The 22,379-nt window shown below is 44.3% G+C and overlaps 1 protein-coding gene across 1 annotated transcript in view; it reads left to right on the top strand.

Moving 5' to 3' along the window:
- The window catches only part of CNTROB (centrobin, centriole duplication and spindle assembly protein), a 70,465-nt gene extending 52,602 nt beyond the window's left edge, over positions 1-17,863 (top strand). The window contains exons 15-19 of the mRNA XM_089661577.1: positions 11,386-11,528; positions 12,448-12,514; positions 14,153-14,201; positions 14,329-14,410; positions 14,499-17,863. Of these exons, the coding sequence (XP_089517703.1) occupies positions 11,386-11,528; positions 12,448-12,514; positions 14,153-14,201; positions 14,329-14,410; positions 14,499-14,585 (428 nt within the window). The 3' untranslated portion in view covers positions 14,586-17,863. The remainder of the gene's footprint in view (positions 1-11,385; positions 11,529-12,447; positions 12,515-14,152; positions 14,202-14,328; positions 14,411-14,498) is intronic.
- The last annotated feature ends 4,516 nt before the right edge of the window (positions 17,864-22,379 follow it).

Below are 22,379 nucleotides of genomic sequence, written 5' to 3'. Positions count from 1 at the left end.
CCATCCAATCACTAGAGACCAGTGACATCACTGACACTTTATATTCATGAGAACACAGCCCGTCCAATCACTAGAGATCAGTGACATCACTGACACTTCATATTCATGAGCACACAGCCCGTCCAATCACTAGAGACCAGTGACATCACTGACACTTTATATTCATGAGAACACAGCCTGTCCAATCACTAGAGATCAGTGACATCACTGACACTTCATATTCATGAGCACACAGCCCGTCCAATCACTAGAGATCAGTGACATCACCGACACTTCATATTCATGAGCACACAGCCCGTCCAATCACTAGAGATCAGTGACATCACCGACACTTCGTATTCATGAGCGCACAGCGTGTTGCATTCAGTGTGGATAGAGTTGTGACTGACCTGATGGTTGCACCATATGGAGGGCTGTGCATCGTGGATTCTCCCAAAGCCTTGTTATAGCTAGTCTTGCTTTAATAATCCATTTAAAGTAGGAAAAGTGTAATTTCTCTGACTGCTGCTGTTTTATCTGCTTACTTGTGACCTTCTGTCTTATCACAAACATAGCTGGTAAAATTGCAAGAAAATATCTTTAAAGAGCTTACGCATCTTAAAGAGCTTAAAGTGCTCTTGTCTCCTACAAACGCAGAGCTTTGACAGATGGCAGCCATTTTGAAAGCTTCATAAGATCTATTCTTACCACGGAATCCCGAGGGGCGCGCAGACTAAATCTTTTACGGTTAACACCTATTTTTACTGTTAGAGGAACCCAACCCCTTTCACTGCTCACAGGCTAGCCTCAGTTCTCTGCCAAGGATACAGAATTTTGGCATCTAGTTTTTCTTCCAGATTGGTATTATTTTGTCCGCAGGGTACATATAATGGATTTCTGCAGCTATAACAGCCAGAGAGAACATACATGTGAGGTGATTGTTTGGTTTTTTTCTAGAAGTTGTGCTGTAAGTGACTCTGTCACTATAGAAAAAATGGCAGCTTTTTTAAAGCGGAACTTTAAAAATGAATTAAATAGCCTTTTTAATTTGTGATGCTCAGACACAATTATTTATCAAAGTACACTTCCTCATCCATCCATGTCTCCATGCTATACTTTCTTAAGAAATCACTTTGAAAAACGCCCCCCCCCCCCTAGCATTTCTAGCCATGGCCATCTTGAGAAAGGGCAGATGATTGTCTGAGTATCACAAATTAAAACGCTATTAGATTCATTTTTCATTATCAAAGTACACTCCCCCATCTATCCTTGTCTCCATGCTTTATGTTCTTAAGAAATCACTTTGAAAAACACCCTCCTTAGCATTTCTACTCATGGCCATCTTGAGAAAGGGCAGATGATTAATGTAGCATTTACTTCCCGGGATCCATCTAACCTTAGCTTAGGCATGCAGGCAGGGGGGTGTTCTTAGCTGAGCACCAGGAAGCAACTGAAGCAATATAATACAAAGTAAAACAAATTAAACATAATATACCTTCCTATCTATTTACTAATGCTAGCAGCGTTAGGATTTCAAATAGTTAATGTTGACTGCAGGGGCGGACTGACAACTCATGGGGCCCCCGGGCAACAGGGGATCATGGGGCCCCTGTGTCCTTGCCCAAACTCAAAAAAGCCCATGAAAAAGGTACCAGGGGCATCTCATGGGGCCCCCTACTGACCCCGGGCCCTCGGGCAGTGCCCGAGTTTCCAAATGGTCAGTCCGCCCCTGGTTGACTGAGAGAGTTTAATTCTGCTTTAAAATTTCTAAATACCTATCCACTTTTTAAATTCATTGTCTTTAAAACAGGAGTTTTATTTTGTATTTATTTGTTTTTATTAACCTCTTCACACCGGCCTCCCGGCATCTGGGCCTAGACGGCGAGCGGCCGCACATTTGCATTTTATTAAAAAAGAACATATGTGCTGAGAGCGCGCGCCCTGTGCACATGTTCGGTACTCACAGAAAGGTCCCGATCTCCTCTTTCGATCGGGACCTTTCCCGATCATGTGACCACCGTGACGGCGTGTCACGGTGATCACATGTTCCTAAACCCCACCCTGCCTCCTGACTTCTGAAACCCTTAAAGGGCTGGGAGGTGCTGGCGTGAAGGGGTTAATTTTTAAACCGTTTAACACAGGAGCAGCAAATCACGCCCACGCAGGGGCTATCAATTGCACGTAAAAAAAGTAGAAAAAACAGTGCGCTAACACCAACAGAGCAAAAGGTGCGCCCACGCAGGGGCTATCAATGGCACCTAAATGACAAAAACATTAGTATAACACTGACAGTAACTCAAACTAAAGGCAGCTATAGGAGTTTTATTTTAAAATAAAATCTTACCTATGACATGCAGTTGAAGTGACAAAGATTTCTGAACGTTTATCTCCACAGAGGTGTTATTGGCTATAAACAATATCAGAATTTCCTGTAACAGTGTAGACTCCTAGGCTTTTAGTTACCATTCTGGATGCCATTCAGACATCACTTAACCACTTCAATACCAGCCACTTATACCCAGGGGCGTATTTACCACAAGGCAAACAAGGCATTTGCCTAGGGCAGCATCTTTCAGGGGGGCAGCGCACACACCATGGGATCCAGGTGGGATCCGAGAGAGGCTGCGGGCTGCTTTATGGTGTATGCAGAGCCCGACTCTCATTCCTGGGGATGTCCGGAGCTGTGAAGATGTGTGTCTTTCTCTCTATCACCGGTGAGGGGGGGGGGGGGGGATTGGGGATAGTGGAAGGCTCTCTGTGGGGGGGGCAGGGGTATTGTTGGTCAATGTCAGGCTCTCTCCATGGGAAGGGGAAGGGAGGGGTGGTGGCAGTCAGTGTCCGTGGGGGCAGATGATTTTTGTGTTGCCTAGGGCAGCAAAAACCTAAATACACCACTGCTTATACCCCCTTCCTGCCCAGGCCAATTTTCACCTTTCAGGGCTGTTGCACTTTGAATGACAATTGCGCAGTCATGCAACACTGTACCCATATTAAATTTTTATCTTTTTTTTCACACAAATAGAGCTTTCTTTTGGTGGTATTTAATCACCACTGAGTTTTTTATTTTTTGCTAAATAAAACAAAAAACACCTGAAACTTTTGAAAAATAACGCACTTTTCTTTGTTTTTGTTATAATATTTTGCAAATAAATAACATTTTTTCATAAATTTAGGTTAAAATGTATTCTGCTATTATTATTTTCACCAAATGTTTCTATTATTTTTTTTTTATTTTTTATTAATTTTTTCTTTTTTTACTATTTAATTTTTCAGCACACTGTGACCAAAGCAATACCATGTTACCACAGTAACATTGAACTACTCTGGGCACATTATGATTGCTAATACAGATATATTTCATTGATATTTGCAATTATTGAAACTGATTCATTTAGTCTTTTGTTGTGATTAACTGTGATTGGGCAAAGCTGATCACATGATACAGATGGGCTGTGATTGGTCCTGCCTGTATCATGTGACTGCCTTGACCAATCACAGCTAACATCATAATTGTATACAGTGGATGGCATGAATGGAAGCCATCCATTGTATACAATTGACATGTGATCTGCTGTGATTGGTCACAGCGGTCACATGACACTGGGCCGGTGTAGTGATATGTCATCGGCTGTGTCCTGTGGACACAGCCGATGACAGATCGTGAAGCTGACAGATCATGAAGTTGCGCGGTCCCGTAGTTTGACGCCCAGTTACAACGGTGAGTGTCCCGCCCGGCCGTCAATCTGCTGTAGGCTGGGGGGAAGGTGTTAAAGGATAAATTTACTTTTTGAAAGAAAATAATAAATGCACTTTTTTTGCAGTTAAAATAGTGTGCATATATAATTTTTTTTTTCCAGGAAGCCTGCAGAGCATTGCACCCATGATCAGCAGATCACAGGTGTAATCTCCGGTTTCCTGCAGATACTTATGATAGCTGTCTGCCTGTACCTCATATGTGCAGGCAGTTACTTTAGAGCCTTGGTGGCGAACCTATGGCACGCATGCGCAGCGGGCATGCAGAGCCCTTGCTGCCGGCATGCTAGCCAAGCCGCCCCACTACTGCCCTGCAGCTGAGCGTCGGGTCCTGCTCATGCGCGGTCGCAGCGCCGGCCGATGTCATCACAAGCCACGACTACCTCCCTAGCTGCTCCTTCAGCCAGCGTTGTCAGCCAGCAGTGCATCAGCTACTGAAGCTAGCTGCAACAAACAAGAATGCTGATTTGCTGAACTGGATGTGACTTTTATACATATTTAACTGAGACTGACATTCTTTTAATAATGTGGTGTCTCCTGGCATTTAAATCTGCAGCATTAGGAACATTGCCCCTCTGTGCTGGTGGTCAGTGGAACATTGCCCCTCTGTGCTGGTGGTCAGTGGAACATTGCCCCTCTGTGCTGGTGGTCAGTGGAACATTGCCCCTCTGTGCTGGTGGTCAATGGAACATTGCCCCTCTGTGCTTGTGGTCAGTGGAACATTGCCCCTCTGTGCTGGTGGTCAGTGGAACATTGCCCCTCTGTGCTGGTGGTCAGTGGAACATTGCCCCTCTGTGCTGGTGGTCAGTGGAACATTGCCCCTCTGTGCTGGTGGTCAGTGGAACATTGCCCCTCTGTGCTGGTGGTCAGTGGAACATTGCCCCTCTGTGCTGGTGGTCAGTGGAACATTGCCCCTCTGTGCTGGTGGTCAGTGGAACATTGCCCCTCTGTGCTGGTGGTCAGTGGAAAATTGCCCCACTGTGCTTGTGGTCAATGGAACATTGCCCCTCTGTGCTGGTGGTCAGTGGAACATTGCCCCTCTGTGCTGGTGGTCAGTGGAACATTGCCCCTCTGTGCTGGTGGTCAGTGGAACATTGCCCCTCTGTGCTGGTGGTCAGTGGAACATTGCCCCTCTGTGCTGGTGGTCAGTGGAACATTGCCCCTCTGTGCTGGTGGTCAGTGGAACATTGCCCCTCTGTGCTGGTGGTCAGTGGAACATTGCCCCTCTCTGCTGGTGGTCAGTGGAACATTGCCCCTCTGTGCTGGTGGTCAGTGGAACATTGCCCTTTTGTGCTGGGGTTGAGTGGAACATTGCCACTTTGTGCTGGTGGTCAGTGGAACATTGCTCCTCTGTGCTGGTGGTCAGTGGAACATTGCCCCTCTGTGCTGGTGGTCAGTGGAACATTGCCCCTCTGTGCTTGTGGTCAGTGGAACATTGCCCCTCTCTGCTGGTGGTCAGTGGAACATTGCCCCTCTGTGCTGGTGGTCAGTGGAACATTGCCCCTCTGTGCTGGTGGTCAGTGGAACATTGCCCCTCTGTGCTGGTGGTAAGTGGAACATTGCCCCTCTGTGCTGGTGGTCAGTGGAACATTGCCCCTCTGTGCTGGTGGTTAGTGGAACATTGCCCCTCTGTGCTGGGGATCAGTGGAACATTGCCCCTCTGTGCTGGTGGTCAGTGGAACATTGCCCCTCTGTGCTGGGGATCAGTGGAACATTGCCCTTTTGTGCTGGGGTTGAGTGGAACATTGCCCCTCTGTGCTGGGGATCAGTGGAACATTGCCCCTCTGTGCTGGGGTTGAGTGGAACATTGCCCCTCTGTGCTGGGGATCAGTGGAACATTGCCCCTCTGTGCTGGGGATCAGTGGAACATTGCCCCTCTGTGCTGGGGATCAGTGGAACATTGCCCCTCTGTGCTGGTGGTCAGTGGAACATTGCCCCTCTGTGCTGGGGATCAGTGGAACATTGCCACTTTGTGCTGGTGGTCAGTGGAACATTGCCCCTTTGTGCTGGTGGTCAGTGGAACATTGCCCCTTTTGTGCTGGTGGTCAGTGGAACTTTGCCCCCTTGTGCTGGTGGTCAGTGGAACTTTGCCCCCTTGTGCTGGTGGTCAGTGGAACTTTGCCCTCTTGTGCTGGTGGTCAGCGAATTCAAGAGGATCTCCAGCTGTGAATGTACGATGCTAATATACGAATTGTTTTTTTCTAAACTAAAACCTCACTATTCAGGTTGGCACTTTGTAATAAATAAGTGGGTTTTGGGTCGCAGTTTGGGCACTCGGGCTCCAAAAGGTTCGTCATCATTGCTTTAGAGTTTCAAAAATCAATGAACTACCAGAGCGTTCACCAGCTTCATTGAGAACTACAAGCCTTGAGCCACAATGGTTGCCAGTACTTTGTAGGCTATTCATTCATAGGATATTTGTGAAAGAATGACACGGGCGTGTGGTTGGAGCTGTTTTTAAATTGTGACAGCGGATGCGGGGAGAAGATCCCCCGCCCGCTGTCACAGGGAAGGGAGGATCAGGAATGCAGATGCTGGAACATGTGATATGTTCCACCCAAAAATGAGTGGCGTGTGTTCCAAAGGTGAATTTATCCTTTAACCAGAAGTGTCCCAGAAAGCTGGACTTTCCTCTAGTAAGGCAGAAGCTAGGTGATAAAGTGTATCAAGCTTTTCGTTAGAGCGACACTAAACATTCTCCTTATCCTCCAAAAGTAATCCATCCACATCCACTACTTAATGGCCCTGTAATCTGTTTGTCATAAATATGTTTGTCAATAATTATGTTTCTTACTGTATTGCTCTGCCTTCGTGACAAACCTCTTCTTTTCCCTCTTACTTTATTTTGTTTGGAACACGCAGTGCTCATTTGTTGTGCTCATTTACACTGCTCTATGCACACTATACATCTCATAATACATAGTGCATCTCAGGAGCGAGCAAGAGAGAGTGGCTATGTTCCTACATACAGTGGGACCATGGAGAATGAGCATAGCCACCCTCTAAAATGAAGTCACAGGAATTGGAACATCTCAGGAGTGAGCAAGAGAGGGTGGCTATGTTGCTACAAACAGTGGGACAATGGAGAATGAGCATAGCCACCCTCTAAAATGAAGTCACAGGAATTGGAACATCTCAGGAGTGAGCAAGAGAGGGTGGCTATGTTCCTACATACAGTGGGACCATGGAGAATGAGCATAGCCACCCTCTAAAATGAAGTCACAGGAATTGGAACATCTCAGGAGTGAGCAAGAGAGGGTGGCTATGTTCCTACATACAGTGGGACCATGGAGAATGAGCATAGCCACCCTCTAAAATGAAGTCACAGGAATTGGAACATCTCAGGAGCGAGCAAGAGAGGGTGGCTATGTTCCTACATACCGTAGCATAATGGAGAATGAGCATAGCAACCTTCTAAAATGAAGTCAAGCACTGGAATTGGAACATCTTAGGAACGAGCAAGAGAGGGTGGCTATGTTCCTACATACAGTGGGACCATGGAGAATGAGCATAGCCACCTTCTAAAATGAAGTCACAGGAATTGGAACATCTCAGGAGCAAGCAAGAGAGGATGGCTATGTTCCTACATACAATAGGATCATGGAGAACAAACGTAGCCACCCTCTAAAAGGACGTTGAGTCGCAGGAATTGGAAGTAGTTTGGAGATTTGGAAGGGGCTGACAGCAATAGGAGGGACTTTTTGAGTTAGGAATATACTGGAATAGATGTATAATAGAATGTTTTTGTTTTGCTTTTTTTAAACCTAAGTTTAATGTCACTTTTCCAACTGAATCCAGAGGATCCACATGTATTAAGTGATCAGGAATGGGCTTTATTTGAAACCAAACTTTTAGCCCTTTTCTGTTAGTGTGAGTACATGAACAAGGATGGGGGTGAAGGTTTCTCTAAAAACGAAATGGATCTACTACTAATGGCCAGCAAAGAGTTAACAGAGCTACTTGTGATGACTGGCATATAGTTTTACACAGAAAATCCAGGCTAAGCACTGCGTAGGGATTTGCGAGAAGATGGATACAAGAAGGGTTAAGAGCAGTCAGGCCGAACAGAAGTCACTTGCAGCTAGCAGCTCATCCCCAGCCTAATCTGTTGTGTGAAGGCAGTGGTCAGAATTCTGCATGTTTGATCGTCAAACCTGGCCTTGTGGGCACAAATGTGGAAACCATGGCAATTACTGGTTTCAGATCTCTCCAGTGAAGGGTACTGTTAACGCTACAGTACGCAAAGATATTGTAGAAAATTCTGTACTTCTGGGAACAGTTTGGAGAAGATCCTTTTTTTTTTTTTTCCCAGCATGACTGTGCCCCTGTGTACAAAGCCAGCTCCCTAAAGACATGGTTTGGTGACTTTGGTGTGGAGGAACCTGCCCTCAACCCCACTGAACTCTATTGGAATGAATTGGAACACCAATACTGTAGCTAGCCAGGTCTTCCCATCCAACATCTGTAGCTGACCTCACAAACATTATTTTGGTTGAATAGGCACAAATCCCCACAGACACACTCCGAAATCTTGTGGAAGGCCATCCCAGAAGAGCAGAAGCTGTCATAACCTTCCCAGAAGAGCAGAAGCTGTCATAACCTTCCCAGAAGAGCAGAAGCTGTCATAACCTTCCCAGAAGAGCAGAAGCTGTCATAACCTTCCCAGAAGAGCAGAAGCTGTCATAACCACATAGTGGACCAACTCCATATTAATGTCTATGGTTTTCGAATGGGATGTCCAACAAACTTGTATAGATGTGAAGGTCAGGTGTTCAAAAACATTTGACCATATAGCCCACAACCTTACTGAACACTTTGGGGAGGAATTGGAACACCAATACTTAGCCAGGTCTTCTCATTCAACATCGATACCTGACCTCACAAGAGTTCTTATGGTTGGATGAGCACAAATTCCCACAGAAACACTCCTTGGAAGGTCTTCCCAGATGAGTGAAAGCTGTCATAATCACATAGGAGACCAACTCCATTTTAATATATATGGTTTTAGAATGGGGTGTCTAACGAAGTCATATAGATGGTGATGGTCAAGTGTTCACAAAGTTTTGACAATATAGTGTATCTTAAGAGTCTTAAAAGTGACATCAGTGGAAAAATATTTTCACCAGCTTCTAAACCAGATTCTACTAGCCCTGAATTAGAATGGTTTCCACATTTGTCTTTTAAAGGAGACCTCTACTAAATAAATTGTTATGCAGGCTACTGTTCTTTACCTTTCTATGAACATGCTAATTTTCTGGCATTTCAGATTGTAAACCTCAGACATGAAATATGAACAAAGCATATCTCTCTATAGTGTGTACTTGTCTCAATCCAAAGCGTCATTTCTGCCTGCTGCTTTGTTTTTCTGCTGTCCGCATGAGCCACTTCTGACAAGTTTTCCTGACACCAAGAGAAAAAAGGTGACAGGGGAGGGAGCTCCAGCACACACCCTGTGATTGACAGCCTCAGCTGTGTGCTGTGTGAAAGGGGGTGTCCAATCACTTTTCAGTGCTCTTCTGACTGAGAGCTGCAGAATGTAATTTCAGCTCTGCTCCCCCTTTTTTCTGACATCTCAGAAAAGTGTTATAAATTCTGGACTTTGAACGGTTGCAGATAAACGGGTACATCTTATGTAGGAGGACTTGTTTCATCTCTGTTATCATCTGAGTCCAGTCACTTCATTGGGTATGTGTAAGGGTTTACAACCACTTTCACATTCTCTGATCAATGACGCAGAGAATATTATAGTCCCAGATTCAGTTGCACACTGTATAGTAAGGCCTCATTCACACAGGCTGTAGTCCACAAATGGGCCGTGTGTTTAGGCTGTTTAAGCTGCAGGGTCCTGTATGCAGGTAGTCCGGTCAAGTCTATGGGGATGCAGCGTACACAGATAGAGCTGCTCATCCCAATTTGACTGCTATACAGGTGAGTGGTCCTGAATGCAGATTGTCTCCCACACCCACATGGCTGTCACAGATGCAATTGCTGCATCCCCATAGACTTGAATAAGCTGCCTGCATGCAGTACCTGGTGTCTCAAACCCCATAAGCACACAGCCAATGATGGACTACATGTCTTAGTGCCTGTGTGAACAAGGCCTATATGTCCACAATTCCTTGGCTGTTGTAGTGACAAAAGGATGGCCCAGGCCAGCATGAAGATGTTTGCCCAGGGGGCAGGTCCATGACAACCTGTAGGGGACAGTATTTTAGCCAGAGATAAAATATATATATATATAATTTTTTATTTTTTTGCCTAGATTGTAAGCTCCAAGGAGCAGGGCCCTCGAACCCCTCGTGTATAGCACTGTATTGTTATTGTACTGTCTCCCATTGTAATGTAGAGCTCTGAGCGAACTGTTGGCTCTTTATAAATACTGGATCATGAGCAGTCCCTTTCCTTCTCCATACTCTTCTCTTCCCATCACTCTGGTACAAGTTGATGTCGGTCTCATCTGTCCATAGGATGTTGTTCCAGAACTGTGAAGGCTTTTTTTGATGTCGTTTGGCAAACTCTAATCTGGCCTTCCTGTTTTTGAGGCTCATTAATGGTTTCCATCTTGTGGTGAACCCTCTGTATTCACTCTGGTGAAGTCTTCTCTTGATTGGTGACTTTGACACACATACACCTACCTCCTGGAGAGTGTTCTTGATCTGGCCAACTGCTGTGAAGGGTGTTTTCTTCACCAGGGAAAGAATTCTTCGGTCATCCACCACAGTTGTTTTCCGTGGTCTTCCGGGTCTTTTGGTGTTGCTGAGCTCACCGGTGCGTTCCTTCTTTTTAAGAATGTTCCAAACAGTTGTTTTGGCCACGCCTAATGTTTTTGCTATCTCTCTGATGGGTTTGTTTTGTTTTTTCCGCCTAATGATGGCTTCACTGATACTGACAGCTCTTTGGATCTCATCTTGAGAGTTGACAGCAACAGATTCCAAATGCAAATAGCACACTTGAAATGAACTCTGGACCTTTTATCTGCTCATTGTAATTGGGATAATGAGGGAATAACACACACCTGGCCATGGAACAGCTGAGAAGCCAATTGTCCCATTACTTTTGGTCCCTTAACAAGTGAGAGGCACATATGCAAACTGTTGTAATTCCTACACCGTTCACCTGATTTGGATGTAAATACCCTCAAATTAAAGCTGACAGCCTGCAGTTAAAGCACATCTTGTTCGTTTCATTTCAAATCCATTGTGGTGGTGTATAGAGCCAAAAATGTTAGAATTGTGTCGATGTTCCAATATTTATGGACCTGACTGTGTGAGTATGTGTATGTATGTGTGTGTGTGTGTGTGTGTGTGTGTATATATATATATAATGTATATGTATTATTTATTTATGGAGGAGTTGGGCTTTTAAGGAAAAATATCAGTAAAAAGTCAAATATCTCTCCTAAACGGGTCCATATTAGTTACAAATACAGCTCAGTGGATCTTTACGATCAGATTAATCATTGATAGGGGACAGTGAAAATGTTTCCCTCTCCGAGGATTGGAGTGTTATTATTTATTTACAGGTTATGGTGGGAAGTCCTACTAATGAGCAGAAGCTCAGCAGGAGGAATTAAATGCATCATCAGGGGGTGAGATAAAGGGACTGTTTTGCTCATTCATACTTATATTCTTCTTCTGTCTCTCCCACCCCAAGTGTCCACAACTCTCCCCCACATTTCCCCGGAGCACCCCTTTCAAGAGGAACCTTCTTTAAATGCTGCGGAGTTACCCCCAAACCGGAGAGCGGATGACGACCGAGCTACTCCCAATCCCCTCCTGCAATATTACATCCGCATGGTGAGTTGCCCTGGTGCTGTTTCTTTAAAGGACCACTATAGCAAAAATACGATTTATTTTTTTCAATTTGGGCATTGAAAACTGAATAAATAAACATTTGATAAATAAATAACTTTACAGTGCAATGTACCTAAATCATATTTTCATGTACTTTTAAGCAGCACAAATGATGGTATAAAATGTATACTCTTTATCTACAGGAACAATAATACTGTATCTGTTCAATACAAACAAAACTATACCTGTTGAAATGTCTGCTGATAACTTCCCGTGCACTATACTTGTGTTTCATTTCTATCAGTTACATTGTTCCCTCAGAGGACTACAGAACCTTTCCCCTCTAAGATATGGAGAATAGGAGGGTGAAAGTTTACCATAGCCCCAGCCTAAGGTGACAACGCTGCTTCTCGAAAGATGCAGTGAGTGAGTGTTGTCAGCCTAGGACAGGAAGTGTTTTATTGTAAGTAAAAATAAAGAGGGGGGAAAAAAAGCCAGAAAAAAAGAAAATGCAGTTCTCACATGTAAGAGCTGGTAAGCTGCAATATATTAGTGTTTTGTTCTTGAGTTTAGATACTGATTGTGGTGCATATTTGGCTCGCAGTTGTAGTGCATTCGTTCCAATGTAAATTGCCCTTAAGCAGGACTAAAAAAACAAAACAAAAAACAGGCTTTCATGAGGTGGCAGGATCACCCCTGAATGCCTAGTGGCTGGTTGGCCATACTCTGAAACGTGTTCTACCATTGATCACTTTTCATAGCATGGACTAGTGTGAACGCTGTGCGCTGGGTGTAATCCCCATCTAGTATTTCTGTGTTTTGGGGATCACTATAATAAAGAGCAGACTCATGATCTCTATAACATCATTTCTACCTGCTGGAGTTTGCATTGTTATGTAATATTTGCTCTCCTCTCCTGCAGCTGTTAGACCGCACTCCGGGGGATCCCCTTAATGAGTTGGAGAAGGAAGCATCCCATGTGAACCCAGGTATGAAAGCTGGACGTGTGTGCTCATTATGATGGTGGTGGGGTCAGAGGAGGGAGGAAGTGTCCAGGACTCAGAACAGCTTAGATGTACAGAGATCATAGGAGAAGGAAACACTATTGTATGATGGTGGTAGTTACGGTACATTACCTGTTACGGTGGTTGTAAACCTCAGACATGAAGTATGAACAAAGCATAGAACTCTAAAGGGTGTACATGTCTCAATGCAAAGCACTGGGTGTAATTTCTGTTTACTGCCTTGTTCCTCTGCTATCAGCAAGGGGGGATATGATCACCATGTATAATACATAAGGGGGGATATGATCTCCATGTATAATACATAAGGGGGGATATGATCTCCATGTATAATACATAAGGGGGGATATGATCACCATGTATAATACATAAGGGGGATATGATCTCCATGTATAATATATAAGGGGGGATATGATCTCCATGTATAATACATAAGGGGGGTATGATCTCCATGTATAATACATAAGGGGGGATATGATCTTCATGTATAATACATAAGGGGGGATATGATCTCCATGTATAATATATAAGGGGGATATGATCACCATGTGTATATGAGATCATATCCCCCCTTATGTATTATACATGGAGATCATGTCCCCCTTATGTATTATACATGGATATCATATCCCCCCTTATGTGTTTTACATGGAGATCATGTCCCCCTTATGTATTATACATGGTGATCATATCCCCCTTATGTATTATACATGGTGATCATACCCCCCTTATGTATTATACATGGAGATCATATCCCCCCTTATGTATTATACATGGAGATCATATCCCCCCTTATGTATTATACATGGAGATCATATCCCCCCTTATGTATTATACATGGAGATCATATCCCCCCTTATGTATTATACATGGTGATCATATCCCCCCTTATGTATTATACATGGTGATCATATCCCCCCTTATGTATTATACACGGTGATCATATCCCCCCTTATGTATTATACATGGAGATCATATCTCCCCTTATGTATTATACATGGAGATCATATCCCCCCTTATGTATTATACATGGAGATCATATCCCCCCTTATGTATTACACATGGAGATCATATCCCCCTTATGTATTATACATGGTGATCATATCCCCCCTTATGTATTATACATGGTGATCATATCCCCCCCTTATGTATTATACATGGAGATCATATCCCCCCCTTATGTATTATACATGGAGATCATATCCCCCCCTTATGTATTATACATGGAGATCATATCCCCCCTTATGTATTACACATGGAGATCATATCCTCCCTTATGTATTATACATGGAGATCATATCCCCCTTATGTATTATACATGGAGATCATATCCCCCCTTATGTATTATACATGGTGATCATATCCCCCCTTATGTATTATACATGGTGATCATATCCCCCCTTATGTATTATACATGGTGATCATATCCCCCCTTATGAATTATACATGGAGATCATATCCCCCTTATGTATTATACATGGAGATCATATCCCCCTTATGTATTATACATGGAGATCATATCCCCCCTTATGTATTATACATGGAGATCATATCCCCCCTTATTCTCTTCTTCTCAAGAGAGATTTTATTGATTTCTGTATTTAGATGTGACTGAGCTACGCCGTTCTCTGAAAGAAAACCAACCATCTCAAAGGTAATGTCGTCCCCAGATCATTCTGCTCCTTTCTTTGCCGTATCCACATATCTCTCACTGTAACCTCCTCTATATTTTATGTATATGTGGAAATCTCCCATCACTCACATTGAATCTACCTGTGCAGGTCAGAGGAGAAGGAACCCATTGTCCCCAAATCTCGGACGACTGTTAGGAAACCAGCAGAGAGCAAAGCAGTTAAGAAGGAGGTAAGTAGTTTCTTTTTTTTTTTTTTTTTTCACCAACCCCTCACACTGATCTCTGTACAGCTGTCTAAATTCCCCTTTTCTCTTCCAGATATTGTCTAATTCACGCCGCCAGAATGCTACAAAACCACTGAAAAGGGTGTCTGCCCGTGGAGAACGTGCGGGGATCTGGAAATAGGAAATCTACAGACCACACAGACTATAAAATCTCCTTCAAACAATCCATATTTCTATGAAATTTCTATTACTATGGAATGGAAATAGATAGCATGGGCAAAGGTGAACCCATTGTTTTCTACAGATCCCATTCCTGCCTCTGCATTAGAAAACTGCCCTGCATGCTACATTTTCCAACATTGCCCAGCGGAAGTCTGTTGCATGATCCTCCAACATTTGTGTCACGGCTCTGCAGGTAGTCCTTGAAGAGTGTGCCTAGTACACTCTCTGTGCTCACAGACATTGCAGTCAACATCTTGCTTAAAGCGGCGTTCCACTCGACCTATCAAAAAAATAATACAAAAACTGTAGCTGCTGACTTTTAAAAAAACAGCCACTTACCTGTCCCTCGGTCCCGCGGTGTGTGTCCCGCAGCTCGTTTCACCGGCCGTCTTGTATTCCAGGAGGCCGGCATCTTCAGTGTGGGCACCCGGCTGTGACAGCTTGCGGCTTCATAGCCGGGTACCCACTGCACATGCGCGAGTAGCACTGCTCTTCATGAATGGTCCTGTAGTCTTCTGGGACCTGTCACATGTCCCAAAAGACTAAAGGGAGGGAGGGAGGACACTTTACGCTTCCGATCGCCTAGGCCAGGGGTAGGCAACCTGTGGCTCTCCACCTGTTGCAGGACTACAAGTTCCATCATGCCTCTGCAAGTCATAGATGTAACTGTCAGTTTTGTAATGTTGCAATGTCTCATGGGAAATGTAGTTCCACAACAGCTAGAGAGCCACAGGTTGCCTACCCCTGGCCTAGGCGATCGGAACGAAAGTGGGAGCGGGTATCTGTAAAATTCGAGTACCCGCTCCCCAAAGGTGCCAATCCTCAATGGGGAGCAATCCTTAAAGCAGAACTTCCCCTTTTGGAGTGGGCTCCGCTTTAAAGTCAGCCATAGATGAATCAAATGAATGAGGAAAGAACAAACAGAGGGCGCACGGGCCTAGTGCATTACCATAAAAAATGTTTAATAAAAAAAAAGTAGGCATTGTACTCACAAATGACAATAAAGTCAAGGCAGATCATAAAGAACAGCTGGGTCAACACCGCGCTGAGTGACAGTCCGCAATAGGGAGTGTAGACATCCAATAGGCTGACGCGTTTCGAGGACTTGCCTCTTCCTCAGAGCTAGATGAATAAAATCTTGGCCAGTTCAGCAAGAAACAGCAGGGAATTTGATCCATCTATGGGCAGGCTGGTTGTACTGAATATCCATCTATCAACTTCGGTACAACCAGCCTGTTTGAATTTATGTATGCAATTACTGCCAGCGGTTATAGCTGCTAGCAGTGATCATTGTGTTCTGTCGTCAGAGAATGCTTCCCTCCTGCAGAACACAATAGCTCTGCGGTAGGTATTCCCTCATCAACACCAACTGTGTTAATAGGGAGATTGAGCAATTTTCTTTCCTACCACCTGTGGAGGAAGGAAAGAAAATTGTAGTCTTCATGGCACCCTTGGGTCCTAGAATTGGCCTTATTCAGGTTAGAAATGTAGTTACATATTCATTCAGGACAAAGCGACATTGCCTTCTGATAGCTCATTACCCCAGCAAAGGATTTTTACCACTTTGTGCTTTTTTTGCCATCTCTCTACAGAGGGCAGCGCTAACAGCGTAACATGAACATAAGAAGTTATAAACAAACAACCCATTAATAATGGATAAGGAGGAGTGAAAATCCACACATAATTATCAAATATTTAGTCCATGCAAAGTCCTCATAGGTTTGCTGGTGCTTGGAAAGAAAGGCATAGACAGAAGAATCCTCCACTGTCCACCCAATTACACAGCCTCTTACCAAAGGATTGGACCAGTCTAAGGATTGGTGAAATAGCACAGTGATGGCAAGCAGACTCCCAAATGTAAATCCTCAATCGGTCCTCTTTGTGTGCGGTACGTCTCCTGATTCCAATTTCTTTTACACCAAATCCCTCTCAGGGCAGATTAATAGGTCGTGGGTTTTTCATAGATTCTGTTCGGCCAGCGATGTTCTTCCACTTTATCTCCTCCTACAAAACTTGTTTTTGCTTAAGCATGAGAAGCTATTGCACACAGTAGACTCTCTTGCTAGGATATCAACAACTTATGTGTAGGTGGCCTTTGAAGTCCCTTAGGGGTTTATACATAATCTGTGATTTTGCCCACTTGCTGATTTCCAGGCCTGATGTTTTCTCAATGAAATTTCTCTGCTGCAGGAGTCTGGTGTTGAAGTGGAAGATGTTCCTCCTCCCCAGGTTATAGTGTTTGGGCCTGGTGGTTGGCTGCTTACACCTTGAGCACTGACACATGGGGGAGATCACATGCTCCCCCATACACAAAAGCTACGTTCTATTAGATCGTTGGAGTGAGGGCTCCAATGGATCTTGGAGGTGGATTCATCATGATTGGATCTGAATATCCAAATTCGATTTGAATATACCTTGTTGGGAAGGGTGGCGCTGAGTTATCAGAAGGAACCATCATCATGGGGAAAAATGACAGAGGGACAGATTTACTAAAACGCTAGCACTTGGATTATGGTGCAGCTGTGAATGGTAGCCAATCAGCTTCTAACTTCAGTTTGTTCAAGTAAGCTTTGACAATAAAACCTGGAATCTGATTGGTTTCTGTGCAGAGCTGTACCAGATTTTGCATTCTCCAGTTTTAGTAAATCAACCTCAGTGTGTCTTTAAAGTGGATGTTCAATCAAATACTTACTATATTTAAATCTACTCCTACCCCCATTCAAAGCCTGTTCTATGTACCCTGTGAAAGCAAAGAGGTCTGTGCTTACCTATTCTGAGGGTACTCCAGTCTGGTCACATGATCAGGTACCAGCAATGGCTTCAGTGTAGAGGACGGACAGCTGACAATGGATACCCCATAGCAATCTTATGGGTGATGTCATAGCCAAGGCTCTACAGCCGTTGTTGGTGATCTCTCCTCTTCTCTGAAGCCGATGCTGGGACCTGACCATGTGACCAGACCAGAGTGCCCTTAGAATAGGTAAGTGTACAGACCGTTCCTCTACAGCGTAGATAGAGTAGGCTTAGAATGGGGATGGTCTGTATACTTACCTATTCTGAGGGCACTCCAGTCTGGTCACATGATCAGGTACCAGCGAAGGCTTCAGTGTAGAGGACGGACAGCTGACAATGGATACCCCATAGCAATCTTATGGGTGATGTCATAGCCAAGGCTCTGCAGCCGTTGTTGGTGATCTCTCCTCTTCTCTGAAGCCGATGCTGAGACCTGACCATGTGACCGGACAAGAGCGCCCTCAGAATAGGTAAGTGTACAGATCATTCCTCTACAGGGCAGATAGAAAAGGCTTCGAATGGGGATGGGAGTAGATTTAGGTATAGTTAGTGTTTGACTGAACTTCCGCTTTAACCCCTTCACGCCGGCGCCTCCCGGCCCTTTAAGAGTTTCAGGGGGCGGGGTTTAGGGGTCATGTGACCACCGTGACGCGTCGTCACGGCGGTTACATGATCGGGAAAGGTCCCGATCGAAAGAGGAGACCGGGACCTTTCCGTGAGTACCGGACACGTGTGCTGGGAGCGTGCAGGGCGCGCGCTCTCGGCACATATGCCCTTTTCTAATAGAACGCAAATGTGCGGCTGCTCGACGTCTAGGCCCAGACGTCAGGAGGCCGCACATTTGTGTTCGGCCGGCGTGAAGAGGTTAACTTCCCAAGCATTGTTGACAGCACTCCTCAATATTAGATTTTAGCTTCTGTACATTATTCCAGGGTGGCTGCAGGTATGTTTGGGACAAGGTAAAGGAAGACAAGACCTTTTTTTAATTTTTTTTTTTTTTTTTTAACTATAGAAACCAAATATATGCAGGTAATATGATATTTATTATTTACAACCTTTTTTTTTTAAACATTTTAGGTGAGTAGGATAAAGAGCATAGCTGTGTCCAGGTGTACAGAGATTAAAGCAAGCACCTAGAGGGCCAGCTTGTAATCGCAGCCACCTGACATCCTGAGATCTGGGGTGCTCAGTTATGTAAATACTAAGGCTGGCCATACATTATACCATTTTCTTGAGATTTTTGCTTTAGATTTACCAAAAACCATATAATAGGAGGTCAAACCCAAACAACACTTTCAATTTTATCCAATTAGGTAGGCCCTTGCACTACACAGTTGAAGGTAAATCTAAAATTTGAGCAGAAATTGTATAGAAAACTTCTTATTAAAGTCAAGCTCCTACCTACCTACACACTCTCGTTCTCTCTCTCTCTCCTTCCTCTCTCTCGTTCTCTCTCTCCTTCCTCTCTCTCCTTCCTCTCTCTCGTTCTCTCTCTCCCTCGTTCTCTCTCTCCCTCGTTCTCTCTCTCCCTCGTTCTCTCTCTCGTTCTCTCTCGTTCTCTCTCTCGCTCTCTCTCTCTCTCTCGTTCTCTCTCTCTCTCGTTCTCTCTCTCGTTCTCTCTCTCTCTCGTTCTCTCTCTCTCTCGTTCTCTCTCTCGTTCTCTCTCTCTCTCGTTCTCTCTCTCGTTCTCTCTCTCTCTCTCTCGTTCTCTCTCTCTCTCGTTCTCTCTCTCTCTCGTTCTCTCTCTCGTTCTCTCCCTCTCTCTCTCTCTCGTTCTCTCTCTTTCTCTCTCTCTTTTTCTCTCTCTCTTTTTTTCTCTCTCTTTTTCTCTCTCTCTCTTTTTCTCTCTCTCTTTTTCTCTCTCTCTCTCTCTCTCGTTCTCTCTCTCTCTCGTTCTCTCTCTCTCGTTCTCTCTCTCTCTCGTTCTCTCTCTCTCTCGTTCTCTCTCTCTCTCTCTCGTTCTCTCTCTCGTTCTCGTTCTCTCTCTCTCTCGTTCTCTCTCTCTCTCTCTCTCTCGTTCTCTCGCTCTCTCTCTCTCTCGTTCTCGCTCTCGTTCTCTCTCTCTCTCGTTCTCTCTCTCTCTCCTTCCTCTCTCTCGTTCTCGCTCTCCCTCGTTCTCTCTCTCCCTCGTTCTCTCTCTCGTTCTCTCTCTCGTTCTCTCTCTCGTTCTCTCTCTCGTTCTCTCTCTCTCGTTCTCTCTCTCTCTCGTTCTCTCTCTCTCTCTCGTTCTCTCTCTCTCTCTCGTTCTCGTTCTCTCTCTCTCTCTCGTTCTCTCTCTCTCTCTCGTTCTCTCTCTCTCTCTCGTTCTCTCTCTCTCTCTCGTTCTCTCTCTCTCTCTCTCGTTCTCTCTCTCTCTCTCTCGTTCTCTCTCTCTCTCTCGTTCTCTCTCTCATTCTCTCTCTCTCGTTCTCTCTCTTTCTCTCTCTCTCTTTCTCTCTCTCTCGTTCTCTCTCTCTCTTTCTCTCTCTCTCTCTCGTTCTCTCTCTCTCTCGTTCTCTCTCTCTCTCGTTCTCTCTCTCTCTCGTTCTCTCTCTCTCTCGTTCTCTCTCTCTCTCGTTCTCGCTCTCTCTCTCGTTCTCGCTCTCTCTCTCGTTCTCGCTCTCTCTCTCGCTCTCTCTCTCTCTCTCGTTCTCTCTCTCTCTCTATCTCTCGTTCTCTCTCTCTCTCTCGTTCTCGTTCTCTCTCTCTCTCTCTCGTTCTCGTTCTCTCTCTCTCTCTATCTCTCGTTCTCTCTCTATCTCTCGTTCTCTCTCTCTCTCTCTCTCGTTCTCTCTCTCTCTCTCTCTCGTTCTCTCTCTCTCTCTCGTTCTCGTTCTCTCTCTCTCGTTCTCTCTCTCTCTCTCTCGTTCTCTCTCTCTCTCTCAGCTGGGCCCAAGCTCAGGAACTGAAGCTGATATTGCTAGGTCCCGCTGTGTGTCTCTTGAGCATAGCTCCGTAGACACACAGGTCGGGAGCATGCATGCACGCAGCGTGTGTCCCCATAGCAAATGGTTTGCTATGGGGACACACAAAGGAGAGGAGGAGCCAGGATCACCGTTGGGGACCTCAGAAGAGAAGGATCGGGGCCACTCTGTGCAATACCACTGCACAGAGCAGGTGAGTATAACATGTTTATTAATTTATTTTTTTCAATTCTGCCTTTAAATGTGATGGGCGAATCTCATTAGTTGTTGAAATCTATTGTGTTGTATGAGGAAACTGATGAGCAAATCTTGTTTCATCTTGATATCTCCAAATTATGGCGTATGCCCACCCATCATTTTCAGACAGGATTCACCCATCAGCATGTAATAGAGAAGGTTCCGATAAAAACAATAGTCACCCATCAGCAACCTTCAACCTAATGTAGAGATTCCAATTACTGACAAGATTCACTTAGCAGCCATGTACAACAGCTTTTCTCAACCTTTTGTACCACAAAGGAACCCCTAAAATAATTTTCTGGGCTTGGTGAACCATTAATAAAATCAATTCATTGAGGAACATTGGGGAAAAATGACCCTTACGTTGGTAGCCAGTAGAAATAATGGAAACTTTACAGTTGTGATCAGAATACTACTCTTTAAACTGCTAAAATATAATTGATGTCATTCTGCTGGCTTTCCAAGTGTCATTGATCTTAGGAGCTCTGCAAGCACTATCAGATAGGAGGTCAATCAAACACAGCTCAAGGAACCCCTATCAACCTCTGGAGAAACCCTAGGGTTCCATGAAACCCTGCTTGAGAATGGCTGGAGTACAACATATTATGTATGAGGTTTGCTGATTGCAGAGCTATAGCCCTGACCTAGGAGGGGGTTTTGCATCTCTGCTTAGTGATCACTGCTTACATACATAGATCAAGGGTTCTTCTCTATAGCATGCTGGCAGGGGACAGGCTTTTCTACTCAGGCTGTAGCTGCTTTAGATAGAAAACCATCTATAAGACTTTGAACATATTTGGTTTTGATGCACTTGGAACAGTGTACAAAACTTTATAGACCCCCTGACACAATGGAAGCTATTACTTTGCTCATTTAAGGCAAAATGACAGGTTCTCTTGGTAGCACAACCCCCTACCCCCACTTTCATCTACTGACGCATGATACCCTATGCTTCCTTGTTCTTCTGTCAAAGCCCTGAGTCTAATCCCATGTGTCAGTGTTTACGCAGGGTTAATGATTTTGACTCCTCCCCCACATGACATTATTTGGGCCTGGTGATTGGCCGTTCAAGTGCTGAGTACTGCATCCTGAGATGAGGGTGAGGAATTCACATACCCAGAAGTACAAGGTAGTACTGTGCCACACTTCCTCCTGGATGGGGGCGTTGCTTACATGAAGACCTCCTCTGTTGTCTGCTGTATCTCATATGTGCTGGTACCTACCAGTGGGAATAATGTGCCATCTCCAGGGAGCATGCTCTTATACCACCAGCAATTCAGCGTTGTAATGCATTCAGGCTTTACATTGTTCATTGGCTCTAGAAATGTCAGGACAAGAAATATTTTAGAAAAGTTCTAAAAGCAATGATTTCTTTACACAAAAAAAAATCCTGTAGTTCAAGGGTTAAATCCTGTGCTGCTTTTTTATTACTCTGATATCTTGTATATACGGTTTGAATTATAGAATGTATCATTGTGGTGCCTTAACGCGGGTATAGAATGGGTGTGGACTGTGCCGCTGTCATCTCTCTATGCTAACTATGCCATCTGCCTTTTTTTTTAAACTACCAATAAATTTTTAACGGTTTTCTAGAATATGTCATTATCTTTTCTAATATTTTTCTATTGTGTTGTAAATGATGTGTGCAGTGTATATTTATTTATAAAATATTTTATATGAAGTGTTTTATTCATTAAAATGTTTGTGTTTAATGCTTTGCATTATTTATAAAAAAAAATAAATGATAATTTGAGTTTTTTGTTTTTATTGAAAAGACATTTTGATTTAAAGCTGAACTCCAGCCTTCCTCAGTCCTG

The sequence above is a fragment of the Staurois parvus genome, unplaced genomic scaffold (genome assembly GCF_062004578.1).
Source record: "Staurois parvus isolate SC_StPar_1 unplaced genomic scaffold, SC_StPar_1.0 ptg001352l, whole genome shotgun sequence".
NCBI classification, from domain to species: Eukaryota; Metazoa; Chordata; class Amphibia; order Anura; family Ranidae; genus Staurois; species Staurois parvus.
The sequence above is the reverse complement of the archived record's forward strand: the minus strand, read 5'-3'. Positions and strand labels throughout refer to the sequence as shown.